This window comes from Salmo salar, chromosome ssa13, assembly GCF_905237065.1.
Source record: "Salmo salar chromosome ssa13, Ssal_v3.1, whole genome shotgun sequence".
NCBI classification, from domain to species: Eukaryota; Metazoa; Chordata; class Actinopteri; order Salmoniformes; family Salmonidae; genus Salmo; species Salmo salar.
Genome location: NC_059454.1, coordinates 32,989,797 through 33,007,618, shown reverse-complemented (window position 1 = coordinate 33,007,618; position 17,822 = coordinate 32,989,797). Strand labels below are relative to the sequence as shown.

The following is a 17,822-nucleotide window of genomic DNA, read 5'->3' as shown; positions in this document are numbered from 1 at the left end:
TTCGCTGGAATGTGTGTGTGTGTGTGTGTGTTGAGGATGCAATGCTAACCTTTGGGCCTTTGGATGCAGGTGTGCTGGTTGTCGCTCAGGAAGAATCCTTCTCTGCAGCGGCACTCGTAGCTGCCCATCATGTTGACACAGATCTGCTGACAGCCACCATTACCCTCCGAACACTCATCCACATCTGTAATGAAACAGGAAAAGAGAACAATCATTACAATCATTGCACCGAAATAGGTCCATGAATGAGGAGATAAACCATTAGTGTCAATGGGAATAAGGGATCTTCTTCTGCAGTTACTTTTTTGCGCCCAGTCAGACAGATTTTACAGAAGGAAAATATATTGGGGCGGCAGGCAGCCTAGTGGTTAGAGCGTTGGGCCAGTAGCCGACAGGTTGGTGAATCGAATCCCCGAGCTGACAAGGTAAAAATATGTCGTTCTGCCCCTGAGCAAGGCACTGTTCCACGGGCGCCGAAGACATGGATGTCGATTATGGCAGCCCCCCGCACCTCTCTGATTCAGAGGGGTTGGGTTAAATGCGGAAGACACATTTCAGTTGAATGCATTCAGTTGTACAACTGACTAGGTATCCCCCTTAATATGACAGCAACATAATAAAACTGAAGATTGTTGGCATGGAAGAGTTGACACAGGAGAATACAAGAGTTCATGAACATTTCTGAAAAAGTATGAGCCTAATAACAGTCATATCAATACAATAGAACCAGGGGAGTGGTTTTCATCAGGGCAGACTGCAGAGGTCACAACATGAGGGGGAGATATGAGACATAATCAAGAGAAGCCAGAGGGGGTTGTCTGAAGAGTTGGTGTCTCAGTTAATAGTTATCTGCTGTGGCAGCAGACGGAGCGGAGGGCTCACGGTTTGAAAGCCTCCAACTGTGCGGCACTAAGCCTGAGCAGCGCAATCCTCTGGCAACTGTGGTAACCTGATCCACCTGGAACAGAGTACCTGTCAATGATGAGCGTCTGTCAGCCCCTCCACTGAAGGAATGCCAGGAGAGGTGGGAAAAGAGTGAGAAGAAATGGAGGGGAGGAGAGGGAGCGGAAGGAGAAGGGGAGAGGGAGGAGGGGGTAATGAAAGGGAGGGAGGAGTGGAGAGGGAGGAGAGCCACTTGGAGCCTAGTGAAGTGCAGCACACAGCAGTAGTCTGTACAGAGGTATCTCCTGAGGCTATGCTTTGTCACTGGGCGTAGCACCGTAGACTAATGAGTAGGTACTAACGGTAGGTGCTGACATAGCATTTAATCCCATTGAGACTTCATTGGGCCCCTTACTCTAAAAAGATACGACTAGAGGTGTTCGGTACTCTCTGTCTGAAGCCAACTGAGACTACACCCAATCAGTGTTAACAGCACAACATCTATTCATTAACAACTTGTTAAAAATGTCAGAGCACACCAGTAACTACATGGGGTATTGGAACATAGAGAAACCAGATGTAAGCTCTTTTGAATGTATAGCATCAAGCCACCATCCTTACGGTGGGAAAAATCCAAACATAGCCCTAAAATGATTTAACAGTATCAAATGAAAAACGTTTGGGGCCATCCATTAATCTTTGAAGACCTTTTAAAAGGATGGTCTTGCACAGTGTCATACAATATTATATACAGTATATTTGTATTGAACCTTTATTTAACCAGGAATTCTCATTGAGGTCAAAAGACCTCTTTCCCAAGAGAGACCTGTCTATGGGATTAGACGTTAGTAATGTTACCAGTCATCCCAGCATTCCCTATGCGTGACAGTGCCGTGACTCCAGGCCTCCTCCTCCCCTGGAGACCTGTGCTCGGTCCCTGACTACGGACACAGCTGGAACCCTATCCATCCCCATGCTCGACGCATCAATAGTCTGCTGTATACACAAGGCTTTTTTTAATAAACCGTCATGCGAAACAAATTTTCTGTCTATTTGTCCAGTCTGAGAAGGCCTCTGGATTAAGTTTCCTTTCTGGGGGATACTCAGCTCAGCATAGTTAGAAATTAAACTTCACTCTGTCCTCCTCTCTTTCACACAGACATAGACACACACAGATGCACACACACACACACCTCCAACTCCGGAGTGATCCCTTGAGTGATGTCAGAGTGGAACCTGACTAGACAGAAACCTCTAGGGTAGTTAAGTGGGTTAGTGGCGTGTGACCTTCCTGACCCCAACGACGTGCCAAGTCTAGCCCATCAGCACCGCTGTCTGCCTCCTCTCAAAACAATGTAATCATGTCACTAAGGCCCACTGAGAAAACCTGAGCACTATCGCTGGCCAGGTGACGTGTCTGTCCCTGCATCCTTGAAAAGAGATGAGAAATAAAGTTAGGGATATAAGGACAGACCGGAAGGCCTGTGAAGGTTGAAGAAGTTGGAGAAGTTTCAGAGTGAAGTGTGCTCCATTTGAGCAGCAGAGCTGCAATCCACACCAGCCTCAGTGCAGATGCTTTGGCTTTAATTGAACAGAATCTTTCTCCTCTGTGAAAGAAAGGGAGAGTGGCAGCAGTAACACCTTTCAGCTTAGCTGCAAGGAACCTGCAGCTGCACCTTTGCAGATAAACCATAAAGCCAAACACCAACCTGTATGACCCCCCCCCCCCCAAATATACACACACCAAAATAAGTGGGCACACACACACACACACACACAGAGAGATGGAGAGAAGTAAACTAATGACACATGCATGAATACACACCAAACAAGCAGTCAGCCACAAAAAGCCAATCGGGAATTCTCTTTCCAAACCTCCAGCGCATCAATGAAGGTTTCATTTCTTGATTCCTTCATCCCACCAAATGAGGCGTTGCCTGTCAGCAGATCTCTCCTGCTGCAATAATTGCCTGTGTTGTGTGCTAGGCAAGGCTGGCGTCCAAAGCAAATATTTCCAAGCGGAAAGGGATTCTGGCACAGCCAGGAGAAGTGATCATGTTATTTGGACTTAAACTTTTTTTAACAAAAATACCTTGAGAGTATGGGAAAAAACATGTGTTAATGAAGATAAAAGGACTGCCTCAGTTATGAAACATGACATCTCTCCCTCTATCCCTCGCTTTGCTGTGAGGAGGAGATGGGAAAACGGGAAGATTCAAACAGAGGGAGATTAAGAGATTGGTTGTGTTTGCGGAGGCCATGTCCGCTGGTTTCTCAGATAGCCTTGACTGTATATATAACATTTGGCCTTGCGCTGAGCTTCGGAGCCGTGTAAACATGGCGGCTGAGTTACAAAAACTCCGCAACCCTTATTTTGGAGACGTGCTCATGTCTTTTTCTGAAAAGGTTCAGATACTCCCGGGACATTTATTGCTGACCCAGCACCAGAGTTTTGAGGGGAAAATAAAAAACGATGTGGATCTCCTCCACAGTGCTGACCAAGAGTTGTGCTTCCACAGACCCAACAGACAGGCAGGCAGACAGGCAGACAGACAGGCATTTCTTTGGGATCCAGACCAGAGCAGACAGCCCAGAGACATGAAGAGGTGAGACCGAAGCCGGCCATTCGCCCTGTTTGTGCTTTTCATTTACAGGGGTATAAGAAACACACACTCCCTAATAAGGCAGCAATAAGGGCCAGGCTGAAGGCAGCACACAAACAGCATGCTGTGCTGCCTGAGCTGCCCTGGTAGGTGAGGGAGACATTATGAAGATAAACATCCCGTTGGCTTTGCTGAGCATCGGTAGGTGGGAGGAGGAAGGGGGGGAGCATAGAGAGCTAGTCCCAAATTAAAACAAGATCCTTTCTTTTTTAAACAGGATTAGGGGATTTCCTCTTTCCTCTCCGTTGCCTCTGGAGTTCAATGACACGGCTCGTTCTTTCCACCCTCTTGACTGAACAGTGACCACGGCGCCAGGTTTGAACCGAGCCGAGGCGCTCTGAGAGGAGCCCTGAGTGCACACAGACACAGGCCACGCGTAAACAAACACGCAGCGCTTATCAAGCACATGTCAGCAGGAGGTTGCACAAGTGAATGTGTTGCCTGAGCACAAACACACTCTCTGTTCATTAGGTGGGTGGTTGAGAAACTGAACTCAGAGCAGTGGGAGAGCTACTAGGCTAGAGATACTTTTTATTGGTTAGACAATGCACTTCCTTAGGTTAAGCCAATGTATAGATGTTATTAAAGCTGATTTAAACCCTGACTAGCGTGACCACAATACACAAAAACAAACAAAGCCTTTGCTTAGGCTGCATTTAGATTTTAATTCTTAAAAGTCTAAATTGTTGTGTGTGGACCCATTTAGGTATAAAAATATATTTAAAAAATGATTTGATAAAATGTTGAATTTGGCCTTTACCCAGAGAAAACGCAAAAAAAGACAGTGAAGAACTAAATCATAAGAAACAAGGTTTCGAAGTGTTTGTCCTTTATCTAGGAGATATAAGAAAGCTCAGGATATATATATATATATATTTATTTATTTTAAATATAAAAAAAAAACATATTTAACCTCATTTTTGGGTAGGCACAAAACTACATTCATACTTCCATTAAAGAAATATATACTGGAGAATCACCCCTTTCCACAGTGGGGTAACATTAGCGTGTAGCCCAAACTGTTCGGACGCTACAAACAGAAGTCGGCACATCAACGGTACCGACCACAGACGAGTCCACTTACACTTGTGTGGGTCGTAGAGACCACCACCGTGTTCGTGAGAGTCTCCCCTTTCCATAGCGTGGTCATAATAACCGTTTGGACCCTACATACATTTTTGTGAGAAGACTGATTTTTGTGATGTGTCTCATGGTTTGACAAACTCCACTCTAGCTCTGCCACCTTTCACAGCAGATGCGGAAGTGAGACATAGGCAGATGCGGTGGATTGAGACGAGGGTTGCAAAGGGTGGGAAACTTTCCGGAAATTTCCATGGGAAGTTAAGCCCGGGAATTTGGGGAATCTTGCTTAGATTCATCAAAAAACGGAACTTATAACAAGTGAACCATTTTTTTGTGGGATACACATAAGGCAATTCTAGGTCTTGTGACATATTTTGGTTAAACTATCCCCAACTCAATGGAATTGCAACCCTCCGCATGCACAGTGCATTCTTCCATCACATGTACTTCTGATTCTCAAGATCTTGCACACTAATGAGATGCTATTGAGCCCACACCACTACACTGTCTGAGCCAAGGACTACATGCTTTCTGGTAAGTTTTGATTACAATACTGGGTGGGGTGATTATATTTTATACGACATACATGATTTTTTGTTAACTAGTAAATAGAAGCCTACAGCAAAGTGTGTTTAAATCATTTCTAACTTGTTAACAATTTCTGCTAGCTAGTTTTTGCTACCATTTGGGTTTTAGCTTGCTTGACCCTGCTAACTGAGGAGTGTTAATTCACCTGTTTCCATACATGTTTCATAAAAAAATATCTTACAAAGGAGTTGTTTAATCTAACTGCTTAACTATCTTTTTTTTCATTTTTTACCCCTTTTTTCTCCCCAATTGGTAGTAGTTACAGTCTTGTCTCATCGCTGCACCTCCTGTACGGACTCGGGAGAGGCGATGGTCGAGAGCTATGCGTCCTCCGAAACACTACCCAACCAAGCCACACTGTTTCTTGACACAATGCACATCCAAACCGGAAGCCAGCCGCACCAATGTGTCGCTAGGAGTCGCTAGGAGTCGCTAGTGCGCGATGAGACAAGGAGATCCCTGCCGGCCAAACCCTCCCTAACCTGGACGACGCTGGGCCAATTGTGCACCGCCCCATGGGCCTCCCGGTCACTGCCGGCTGCGACAGAGCCTGGGCTCAAACCCAGAATCTCTGGCGGCACAGCTAGCACTGCGATGCATTTTGTTTTTTATTCTTTTTTTAAAACTTTTTTTTCTTCTAATCTTTACAGGAAAATGCCATTGCCACTATCTGATGTGTGGAGACACTTCACTACAGCTAATGTAGAAGGAAAAGCTGTGCACATTTGCAAATACTGTGCCAAATCATATGTGAAGAACGCAACAAAGATGCAGAATCATCTGGCCAAGTGCATAAAGTTCCCTCGGCGCTCACAACAAGCAACCTCTGACAAAAGTCCCTCTACTTCTATTCGAGGTGAAAATTATGAATCAGACACCTTATCGATAGCAACAGCTCATGGTCCTCCTGGAATCAGACGTTTTTTGACTCAATGGAGGAACGTAGTCAGAGTAATGCTGATGAATGTCTCCTATAGCAGTAGCCATTGCAAGAACTGAGGGAGACAATGCCATCCTGTCTGATGTTCAGACTCTGCTTGCAGATGTCTGAGAAGAAATCCGTACTGCCCTGCCCACTTCACTGTTGCTCCAAGCAGAGAAAACTGCAGTTCTGAAATACATCAAAAAACTTGAAGACTTCTGCCTGAAGCCCATATACGCCGCAGCGTACATGTTGGACCCCAAGTATGCTGGCAAGTATGCTGGCAAGAGCATCCTGTCTGGTGCAGAGATCAACAAGGTCTATGGTGTCATCACTACCGTGTCTCGCCACCTTGGCCTGGATGAGGGCAAGGTTCTTGGCAGTCTGGGGCAGTACACTTCCAACCAATGGATGGAGATGCAATATGGCAATCGTGCCAACATATCTAATCAGCCACCTGGTGGAAGGGACTTTGTGGATCTGAGGCTCTTTTCCCTGTTGCCTCCATCATCCTCCAAATCCCACCGACATCAGCCGCCTCAGAGCGCAACTGGTCCTTATTTGGGAACATACACACCAAAGCACACAACAGGCTGACCAATACAAGGGTTGAAAAATTGGTGGCCATCCGGGCAAATTTGAGTCTTTTTGAGCCTGACAACGAGCCATCCTCAACAAGGTTGGAAAATGACAGTGAAGATGAGCCCTCAGTGTCTGATGTTAAAGAGGTAGACATTGAGAAGGTCCAGGAAAAAGACATGGAAGCCTGAGAGGAAAGCAACCAAAGCTTTAGTTTCTAGACTATCATTTTACAGATGTATGTTGAAACCGTTTTTGGGAGATGCGATGGATCATTGGGGATCATTCAATATTCCCTTTCTTTTGTTGTTCATTGAAACCATCCCATGTGAAGAGTCAACTCATTTCATTAAAGTTGAAATCGTAACTAAATATTTTTTTTTATTTCTATTGGAAGGATTTAATAATTTGCAATTATGTCTACTTATGATAAGGTAAAAGGTTTATGTTTCTGTCTCCATATGATATGGTAAATATATCCAATGCAAAAAACATCTACATTTAAATGATATTAATATTAATTTGCATATATTTCCATTAATTCCTATATATTCCTGTTAATTCCCATATATTTCCACTAATTCCCATGCACAGTTTCCACCTCTGAATATTCCCCAAAATGTGCAACTCTAATTGAGACGCATCCAATGCAAAACTAATGGATTTTATTATTATGTTACTTAGCACCTGTCTGTCAATCGACTCTAGGGAGGTATTTCAGTAGAACAGCTTATTGTCATACCAACACGATATAAACAAAGCTAATGCTGCTTTGATCTAAGCCCAGCCTCCAACGATGCACTCGTTGCTCAGGTAACAGTTTTTGGTAAATATACACAGAGAACCTAAACTTCCACTGTCTAACTCGGTTATTCCATAATAAAAAATTTGCTTTGGTCATACCAAATGAGATTCCTCTCTTCCTTTAAAACAGGTCAAAGTATTTTAAAAACAAACCCCAGAATGTGTGTTTGGGTGGACAGGCTCGTGTCAAGCAGACAAGAGGCCCTGACGTCTGCAGCCTGACGGCTTGCTCTCTGCTGGATGCTTGCATCCCTAAAGCCCAATCCCAGGCTTGACTTTCCCCCCAAACCCTGCCAGTCGGCTCAGCTGGAATTGTTAATTTCATGGTGGATGGGGACGAACAATCCTGATGGAGTGAGAGTGTTGATATCCTCTTCAGGAGCCAGCTAACGCACGAAACCCAAATCCTCCTCCTCCCTTACAACTCACCACTCCACCCTCCACGCTTCATCTCCCCTACCTGGACTTTGGAAAGCCTCTCTGCCAAAACCCAATTTGTGCGTGTCACAACAGCAAAGTGATTGCACTCTGGGGAGAGGAGGGTATCTGACCAGAGTACTCTGGGTATCTACATCTGCAATGGAGAGATGGTGGAGGGGAGGGTGATTACTAAACTGCCAGAGAACCTGGGATTTGTGATTTCCCCTGGATCAAACCAGAGGAGTGATGGCCTTTACTTTACCAGAGCATCATTATCTGGGCTCCCTCTCAGACAGCTAACATATTTACACACAAAGGGGAACAGTGAGGTTAAAGTAATCTCCTCATGTCCAGGAGAGAATCAAATCCAATCTGTTGAGATTGAGTCAAGAGAGGGGTGGTGATGGGGGAGGGGGTGGGGTTAAAAGTGTTGCATTAAAGGCTGCTTGCTTCAAAGAATGAGGATGTAGCGAATCAACGTGAGGCACTCTGGTGATTGCACTTTAACAACAGCCCCCTGGTCAATAATACATCAGGTATACAGGCTCAACAAAGCGATCACTCAAAGCTGTCACACTAGATTGGGGAGAAAACAAAGTTTTTCCACTTAGTCAGAGGGGCCGTTGCCATGGGAATGGGATTATCACAGAAGAGAATAAGGAAATCACATTCAACTTTGGTTAGAGGTTGAACAGTGAATACAATGACTAATATTCCTGCTCTTCACTGACAGAAATGTGTAATAGTATGATGTGAAGCATTATGCAAAGCCTTTATAAACAGAGTGTTTAAGAAATAAAATGTTATCACAGTAATAGTATTGATCTTGTTGCTGAGATGATCTTTTGAGTGAACTGCTCCTACAACTGACAGGATGATACCAGAGAGAGAGAGAGAGAGACAAAGACAGAGACAGAGACAGAGAGAGACAGAGACAGAGACAGAGAGAGAGAGAGAGAGAGAGACAGAGAGAGAGAGAGAGAAGCGATGTCGATGAATAAGTAAACATAATGCGGTGATGATAACAGCTCAGACAGCTGGACAGCTGGAGAGGACAGGACCTGAATCATTACAACACACATTGCTCTGGAGACATTGCTGCCTTCCACACATCCATCCGTGGCGTGTGTTTCTGTTTATCTGTGGGCTGTCAGGCTCTGTGGTGGTAGGGTAGGAGCAGGGGTGGCCATGTTTTGGCAATGCTTTTTCCATTCAGAGAACACAGACAGACAGGGCATCTGTGTTTTATTTGTCTATGTCCATTCTTCTGTGCTGTGTCTCTCTTTGACCTGGCCATGCTTGACATAATATCAGTAATGTGATCCCCTATAATGTTTTTCTGCCGGGGGCAAAGGTTAGTAAAGATGTGATTTGTGGTTTGCTAGCTATAAATCCATCAGGGTGTATTTTCACAGATGGTAATGATATTTGGCACCACATAGCCCTACTTGAGTGATTCCAATGGACCATACATTACCAATGATAAGAAGGAATTTAGGTTTCTAGAGGTCCTAAAAGAAAACACATAGCTCATAAATGTAGGGACATTTGTACCTTAGTGGGGAATACTGGACATCACACATCTATGAATCGCTATAGGCTCCTTTTTAAGAGCCTAAAAATCCCTTCTGTGCCAAACACAATTGTGGACTAGGTGTGGTAAGGTCTTCAAAACAAAAGCCATTTCACTCATAAAGAATATAATAACATTGTTTCCGCTTCACTACTTCACTGCAGCGTGCCTCGTCGTAGAGATCTCGAGACATCAGTGACTACAGAGCGCACCATGAGGTAAATTATACAGCGACCCATAGCGATGTCTTGCTCCACATGCACAGATTCACTGCGCTGTGACATCACATTGCTTCCACCTGAATTCCTGACTTCCTGATGTCTTTGTGAGGTGTGTAGGGCATTCAGGGGAGACAAGGGAGGCCACAGAAACCTGAGCAGCCCAGTGAGGCTACGGTCGACTGCACGCTCTACCGCCTGCCGCTGCCGCCCAACATCATTAACCACTGCTAGAGCGGCCAATTACCAGGACTCATGTGGTGCGGGCAGGTCGGCGGGGGCCAGGAGAATGCCTCGTTAGCGACTCACAACTGACTAGGTATCCCCCTTTCCCCTTTCCCTGTCTAACCCAACCCGGCCCCTGGCCTGACTAGCAGACACAGCACCCCCTGCTGGCTAGGGCCAGGGCCGTGTGAGAGAGGGCAACAGGAGAGGAGAGCAGCGGCCAGGGCCGTGTGAGAGAGGGCAACAGGAGAGGAGAGCAGCGGCCAGGGCTGTGTGAGAGAGGGCAACAGGACAGGAGAGCAGCGGTCAGGGCCGTGTGAGAGAGGAGTGAGGGAGTCAAAGCCACCCAAGCATGTGGATCATCAACCTCATGTCTTATACAAACTTATTTTCAGTGTGTAAGGGCGAAAGGGTCTTGGCTCTGTGTGAACTTCGGAGGATCGGATCAGGTGGTTCTAGGAGTGAGTGACTCACTGATTACAGTGATACTGTCCAGGTGTCAGTCTGCTCTCCAACCCACTAGCCAGAGCCTCTATTAGGTCTGAGCTCCTCTGAGCACCATCTGCACAGCAACTCCAGTTACAGGCCAACAGAACTAATCTTATTGAACGGGGCCAAAGGCACTTAAACCTTTAGGAAGTTAAGGGGGAACATGAAACCCCCACAATGCCTCTTCCTCTCATGTTTCTGTGGTAAGAATTAATCACTTAGAATTCCAGAGCGGGGATGTACAAGACAGTTTCTTCCCAAATCTTCCAAACTCTCATCAAGCCCACAAAGCCAGGCTAGGGTAACTGCTAGGAAAGAATAGGCGACGCTCAAAAGATAGAAAACCTTTCAACACCAACTAGTTAATGCTTTACCTACTCAAAAGATTTTAGCGAAACAGTTTATCGCTAAATATGTATGCTTTACTTTTGTTAAACATTGAACGTGTGCAACAAAAATAAAAATATGTTTAATTGCGTGTGTTATTGCATTGTCTCTAATGGAGGTAAAATGATGAAATGATACAATGATGATTCATCCACGTTATTCACAACGACTGGGGGACAAGCTACAGCATATTACCAGTAAAACCATGTGTAATGTGGGCAGGTAGCTTAGCAGTTCAAGTGTTGGGCTAGTAACCAAAAGGTTGCTGGTTCGAATACCCGAGCTGACAAAGTGAAAAATCTGTCGATGTGTACTTGTGCAAGGCACTAAACCCTAATTTGCTCCAGGGGTGCTCTTCTACTATGGCTGACCCTGTAAAACAACATATTTCACTGCACCTACCTGGTGTATGTGACCATAAAACATCTATTCAAACTTGGGATTTTGTGGCTAATTGAGCTAAAACACTAATTCTGGTCATAGATTATGCATGTATGAGGGGAGGTTTAAAATATATGCTTTCTTAGTTGCCAAAGTACTGGAGCATGTCTTTAATGTGTTACTGCATTGTCTCTAAGGGAGGTAAAATTATTACATTATTCAATGATGATTCAACCACGTTACTCACGTCCGGTGGGGGATTAGCTACAACACATTACCAATAAAACCATGTGTAATGCAGAAATACAAGGACAAGCTTTTTCCACATTTTGTTGTGTTATAGCCTGAATTTCAAATGGATTGAGATTTTGTGTCATTGGCCAACACACAATACCCCATAATGTCAAAGTGGAATTATGTAAGTTGAATGGACTTACTCTGTGTGCAATAATAGTGTTTAACAAGATTTTTGAAAGACTGCCTCATCTCTGTACCCCACACATACAATTGTCTTTAAGGTCCTCCAGTCAAGCAGTGAATTTCAAACACAGATCCAACTACAAAGACTAGGGAGGTTTTCCAATGCCACGCAAAGAAGGGCAGCTATTGATTGATGGGGGAGGGAGAAGATATTGAATATCCCTTTTAGCATGGAGCAGTTATTAATTACACTTTGGATAGTGTATCAATTCACCCAGTCACTACAAAGATACAGGCGTCCATCATAACTCAGTTGCCGGAGAGGAAGGAAACCGCCCAGGGTAACTTTAAAACAGTTACAGAGTTTAATGGCTGTGACAGGAGAAAAATGAGGAGGGATCAACAACCTTGTAGTTACTCCACAATAAAAACCTGAATGACAGAGAGAAAAGAAGGAAGCCTGTACAGAATAAAACTATTTCAACATATCCATCCTTTTTGCAATAAGGCCCTAAAGTAAAACTGCAAAAAATTGGCAAAGAAATTAACTTCATGTCCTGAATACAAAGCGTTATGTTTGGGGAAAATCCAACACAACACATCACTGAGAACCACACTTCATATTTTCAAGCATTGTGGTGGCTGCATCATGTTATGGGTATGCTTGTCATCGGCAAAGACTAGGGAGTTTTTTCTTTGGATAAAGTGGCCTAGTTACAGTTTTGACTTAAAATCGGCTTGAAAATCTATGGCAAGACTTGAACATGTCTGTCTAGCAATGATCAACAACCAACTTGACAGAGCTGGAAGATTATTTTCAAGAATAATGTGCAAATATTGTACAATCCAGGAGTGCAAAGCTCTTAGAGCCTTACCCAGAAATTCTCACAGCTGTAATCACGGCCAAAGGTGATTCTAACACGTATCAACTCACTGGTGTGAATACTTATGTAAATGAGATATTTCTGTATTTAATTTTCAATAAAATCACAAAGAATCCCCCCCCCACAAAAAAAATTACTTTGTCATTATGGGGTATTTTGTGTAGATCAGTGAGAGAAAAAAATGCATTTAATACATTTTGAATTCAGGCTGTAACAAAAGAAAATGTGGAATAAGTCAAGGGGTATGAATACTTTCTGAAGACACTGTATATCTAAGGGATTGATGGAAGCATGGCCTGAAGAGGCAGCAGGCCCATAACCACAGATACTCCAGTTACACACCTGCATGCAAGGCAAGAGCTCATCCACAGCATAGCAAATGATCCACACACAAATAAATGGGCTCTGCTAAATGACTTGGAAAATAACCCTGTTTCAGACTATGCATGTTGTGCACGCTTGTGTGTGTGTGTGTGTGTGTGTGTGTGTGTGTGTGTGTGTGTGTGTGTGTGTGTGTGTGTGTGTGTGTGTGTGTGTGTGTGTGTGTGTGTGTGTGTGAGGGAAGAGAGAGCGAGAGAGAGAGAGAGAGAGAGAGAAACTGGTGTAACAAAGCGAGGCAGGCAACGGCCCCCTCAAGCCTGTACATGTTTATCAGTCTACGGAGACACTTTGCTATTTTCAGTTCTATAAGGGCATGAGAAATAGATATGAGTCCTGTTGACTGCCCATGGCATGTTTACTGTGTTGATAAGTAAAGTCGTAGTTGATCTACTGTTCATGTTAGCGTGTAAGAAAGAACACAGTGATTTAATTCACCACCAACACATCACTCTATCCTATCACCAATGAAGCATTTTGTAAACTGACGATAATACCTAAAGAGACAGTACAGGACTCACAGACAGAAGAGAGAGAGAGAGACATCTGTCAACCCATAACCTGTCTATGAAATATGAGTAGTTATATCATATCACCCTTGCTATTCTCATTCATGGTCAACACACAGCAGCAAACAACATCAAAGGTCCACATGTTTGATGATGAGGTTCAAATAAAACGTTTCTGTCTGAGAAGCCAGGTTTGACTTGAGGTTTTGGAGCAGGGCGAGAGAGACTGTGGGAGAGAGGGGGAGAAGGGAGAGAGGGGAGAAGGGAGAGGAGAGAGGGTGGCTATGCTAAGCAGCAGAGCAGAATTACTTTCCCTTAATGTTGTAGCCTTTTAAGTTGAATGTGTGCTCCAAGGGGCTAATATGAATGGCACACTGGTGTAATATTAAACCATGAGAAAGTATGGTCCACTGACAGCTCACTCAGAGCCCTGAACCCAGGGTCAAGCTCTTCATCAATTCACTCTTTTGACCCAGACTTGTTGAAAAAAAGGGGGGTCTTTTTTTGCACGTGGAATACAGAAGGCGTGAGAGTTTCATCCTGCTATGTGGGACCAGGAAACGTCTGCCAGAAGTGAACTACAGTAGTAGTCTAAACATAACACATTAGCCCTGACAAATAAATGATCCCTCCCCCAAAGCCCTTCTCTGAAGTATAATAGACATCCAGTCTGGAAGATTAATTAATGCAACATCATGAATTATGTCAAGTTCAATGTTTAGGACTTGCACATGTGCAGTTGAATGGAAACCAGGCATTTCCTACTCAGGGACCTTCTGTAGGCAGTATTTTAGTTCTCTCCTTGGGCTATCCTAAACAAAGTGACTGAACGGACACAAGATCCCGTGGAGCTCAGTTGGTAAAGCATGGTACAGCTTACAATGCCAGGGTTGTGGGTTTGATTCCCATGGGGGATCAGTATGTAAATGTATCCACTCATTACTGTTAGTTGCTCTGTATAAGAGCATCTGCTAAATGACTGTAAATGTCATAAAGCTGATCATCAGCTGACACACTCACCGAGGCAGTTGTGTCCGTCGTGTGCAAGGCGGAATCCGTCATAGCATGTGCACCTGTAGTTCCCCGGGATGTTGATGCAGTCATGGACACAGCCGCCGTTGTATTCACTCGCACACTCGTCTAAATCTGCAGGAAGAGACAGGGGGATGGGTTAGGACTATGGTATTTTCATGTTTGACCTTCACCCCACCACCCAATGTGTGGACATACAGCCTGAGAGGGTGTTCTTGTTCAAATGAAACAGAGATCGATATGACAAACTTAGGTACTTGTGAGATGTTCAAGGAGTATGTTTAAAAAAAAAATTATAATAATTTTAGTCCGAAACATTGGTGCATGTATCCCTCATGAAATCTGCATAAGTAGTACAAATCCAAGAGCAGAAGATAAAAAGGGAAATATACAGGAACACTAAAGATGAATCAGAATATAATAAATCAGTGAATGGGTGTGAAACAAAAGCAGACGTGCAAAGAGAGTATGATATATGCAATGTTCTATAAATAATGGCAGACAAATTTAGAAGCAGGCAGAGAGGGTACAGTACATTACGTTTATTAGGCGTACAGTGTGTGGAGAATGTGAATGTGGCATTGAACACAAGGTGATATTACAGATGAGACCATGGATGGTAGGATAGAGAGAGAGAAAGCGATAGAGAGAGAGATAGAGAGAGAGGGAGAGACAGAGAGAGAGAGAGAGGGGGAGAGAGGGAGAGGGAGAGGGGAGAGAGAGGGAGAGGGAGAGAGCGAGAGAAAGAAAGAAAGCAAAGGACATGAGTAATACTGAGGAGAGGCAGACGTGCAGCTGAACCAACACTCCAGTCAGTGAGCAGCGTAAAGATGACAGAGGAATAGAGTGGCCTGTTGTGGAGGTGGCTGAAGAGGCTCTGATGATGCGCTGGCAGGCAGGGAGGCAGGCAGGGAGGCAGATAGGGAGGATGACAGGGAGGTAGGCAGACAGGCAGACAGGCAGGGAGACAGACAGGGAGGTAGGCAGACAGGCAGGGAGACAGGGAGGCAGACAGGCAGGGAGACAGACAGGGAGGTAGGCAGACAGGCAGAGAGACAGGGAGGCAGACAGGCAGGGAGACAAGCAGGTAGTTAGGCAGATAGGCAGGGAGATAGGGAAGCAGTCAGGGAGGCATGCAGGGATGCAGGCAGGGAGCTGAGGAAGACATGGAGCTGAGGCAGAGTTGGAGATGCACCCCATCTTTTATTTTCTGACCCATTTAGGGCCAATGATCTGGGTGGTTCGGCACGTCTTTGTAGCTGCCTGGTACAGATGCCTCAGTGCTTGATTTGACTCGACAGCAATGGGCTGAGCCTGGACCAGTGCACTCTCCCTCTAACTCCCAGAGCTGCCTGCCACCACAAGTTTCTGCTGCTCCATCCCATGATGTCACACAGGAGACACACTAATGCCAGTCTCACTCTCATCTACCCCGGGCTAAGAGAATCTCATCCCCTCAACGAGAGGAGGCTTCCTCCCTCTTGTTCACAACACTGACATTTCTCAAGATCAACATGATTCTATCCAACACCATTGTTCAGTCTGTTCAGTATTCAGTCTGTTACAGACCTATTTGACTCATTCACATTGAATGGAGCAGCATCAAATTCCTATCAAACAGGTGGATTTACTCCATGGGCAATACCAATGAGATAAAAACAAAGTACTGTTCTAGGGGTTAAAATAAAGAGAGATCAAGAGAGAGAAGGAGAGACAATAAGAGCGAGAGAGAAAGAGAGTGAGAGAGGGGGGAGAGAGAGGGGAGCGAGAGAAAGAGAGAGAGAGAGAGAGAGAGAAAAAGAGAGAGAGGTTTCTGTAATGACTTGGACAGGGGACTTTGCTAACAGGCACTGACGCATGATGCTGCAGTGCAGTGGTTCCCATGCTGATGGACTAGATTGAGTGGATAGAATGGTTCTGAACCAGCCTGTCATGTTCCCTGTTCCCTGCTCTCCCAGACAACCTCCTTGGCATCCTCAGACAGAGGCTGTGCCACTGCCAAGGTGTGTGTGCCAGCCTGCCAACGGGTGTCTAAGAGCAGCATGTCACCTGAGACCACACTAAGGACCAAAGTTCCCTCCACACACCATGAGTCATGACTCATCAGCAATAGAGGAACAAGTACCACGTCTATAACTAGTATATCAATATGTATTATTATCCTGTATCTCTATTATGGTTTATTTATCTCCTCCTCTCTCAGCAGGACTCTAAGGACCTCTATTGGCAGGGTAAAAACACTAGCTGTCTTTACCTATACATGTTTCTATATTTCGATGGAATTCTAATGACGAATACAGAATGCTCAACCTTAGTGTTATTGTATGGGTAGACCTGCAGAGACATAGGCAAAAACATACAGTATAATTAAGCAATAAGGCCTGAAGGGGAGTGGTATATGGCCAATATACCACGGCTAAGGGCGGTTCTTATGCACGGCGCACCACAGAGTGCCTGGACACAGCCCTTAGCTGTTGTATACTGGCCATATATCACAAACCCCCGTGGTTCCTTTTTGCTATTATAAACTGGCTACCAACATAATTAGAGCAGTAAAGACATTTTTAAAATATCATACCCGTGGTATACGGCCTGATATACCATGGCTGTCAGGCAATCAGCAATCAGGGCTCGAACCAACCAGTTTAGAAAATGCAATGCAGTATATCCAAGCATCACCTGCAGGACGCTCTGGGCTGTGTGTTTGGGTGCACTTGGCCTATGTGTAGTATGTGTGTATGAGAGTGTGTGTATGAGAGAAAGAGAGAAAAGGAGCGTCTGGCATGTGAGTGAGTCAGTCATTAAAATCATATTGTTTCCGCATCATTACGATCATAATGAGGCCTCTGCTGATGATAATCCCTTTACCGTACGAGGGAAAACATTGCCTTTAGCCTCCTTTACCGTACGAGGGAAAACATTGCCTTTAGCCTCCAAGACAAAGCCTCCTCATCCAGTTCCTGACGTGGGATATAGAGTAGCTGATAGGCAGACACATCAGCTAGCTGGACTGGGTGCTCCAGTTAGGACTCTACCCACACACTCACACATACTACACTGACACAACAACACACACATACACACACACACTCGTACACTACCTACGCTCACAAACACAAAATACACACGCATGCACACACTCACACATAGACACACTTTCACATCTTGATTGCCTAGTCACTTTTACAACTTACCTACATGCACATACTACCTCAACTACCTGAAGTACCTTGTACCCCTGCACATTGACGTGGCACTGGTATTCCTTGTATATGGCCTCTTTAATGTTATTTTATTGTGTTACTTGTTTAAAAAAACAATGTGCTAATGTTTCTTACTTTTTAACTCTGCATTGTTTGGAAAGGGCTCATAAGTAAGCATTTCA

At 44.7% G+C, this 17,822-nt stretch overlaps 1 protein-coding gene across 4 annotated transcripts in view; it reads right to left on the bottom strand.

The window, feature by feature from the left end:
* The window catches only part of LOC106566910 (signal peptide, CUB and EGF-like domain-containing protein 3), a 101,785-nt gene that overhangs the window by 59,413 nt on the left and 24,550 nt on the right, over positions 1-17,822 (bottom strand). For all 4 annotated transcript variants that reach the window (XM_014135494.2, XM_014135495.2, XM_014135496.2 and 1 more), the window contains exons 3-4: positions 14,426-14,551; positions 50-184 (exon numbers count right to left, since the gene is read on the bottom strand). In XM_014135494.2, the coding sequence (XP_013990969.1) occupies positions 50-184; positions 14,426-14,551 (261 nt within the window). The remainder of the gene's footprint in view (positions 1-49; positions 185-14,425; positions 14,552-17,822) is intronic.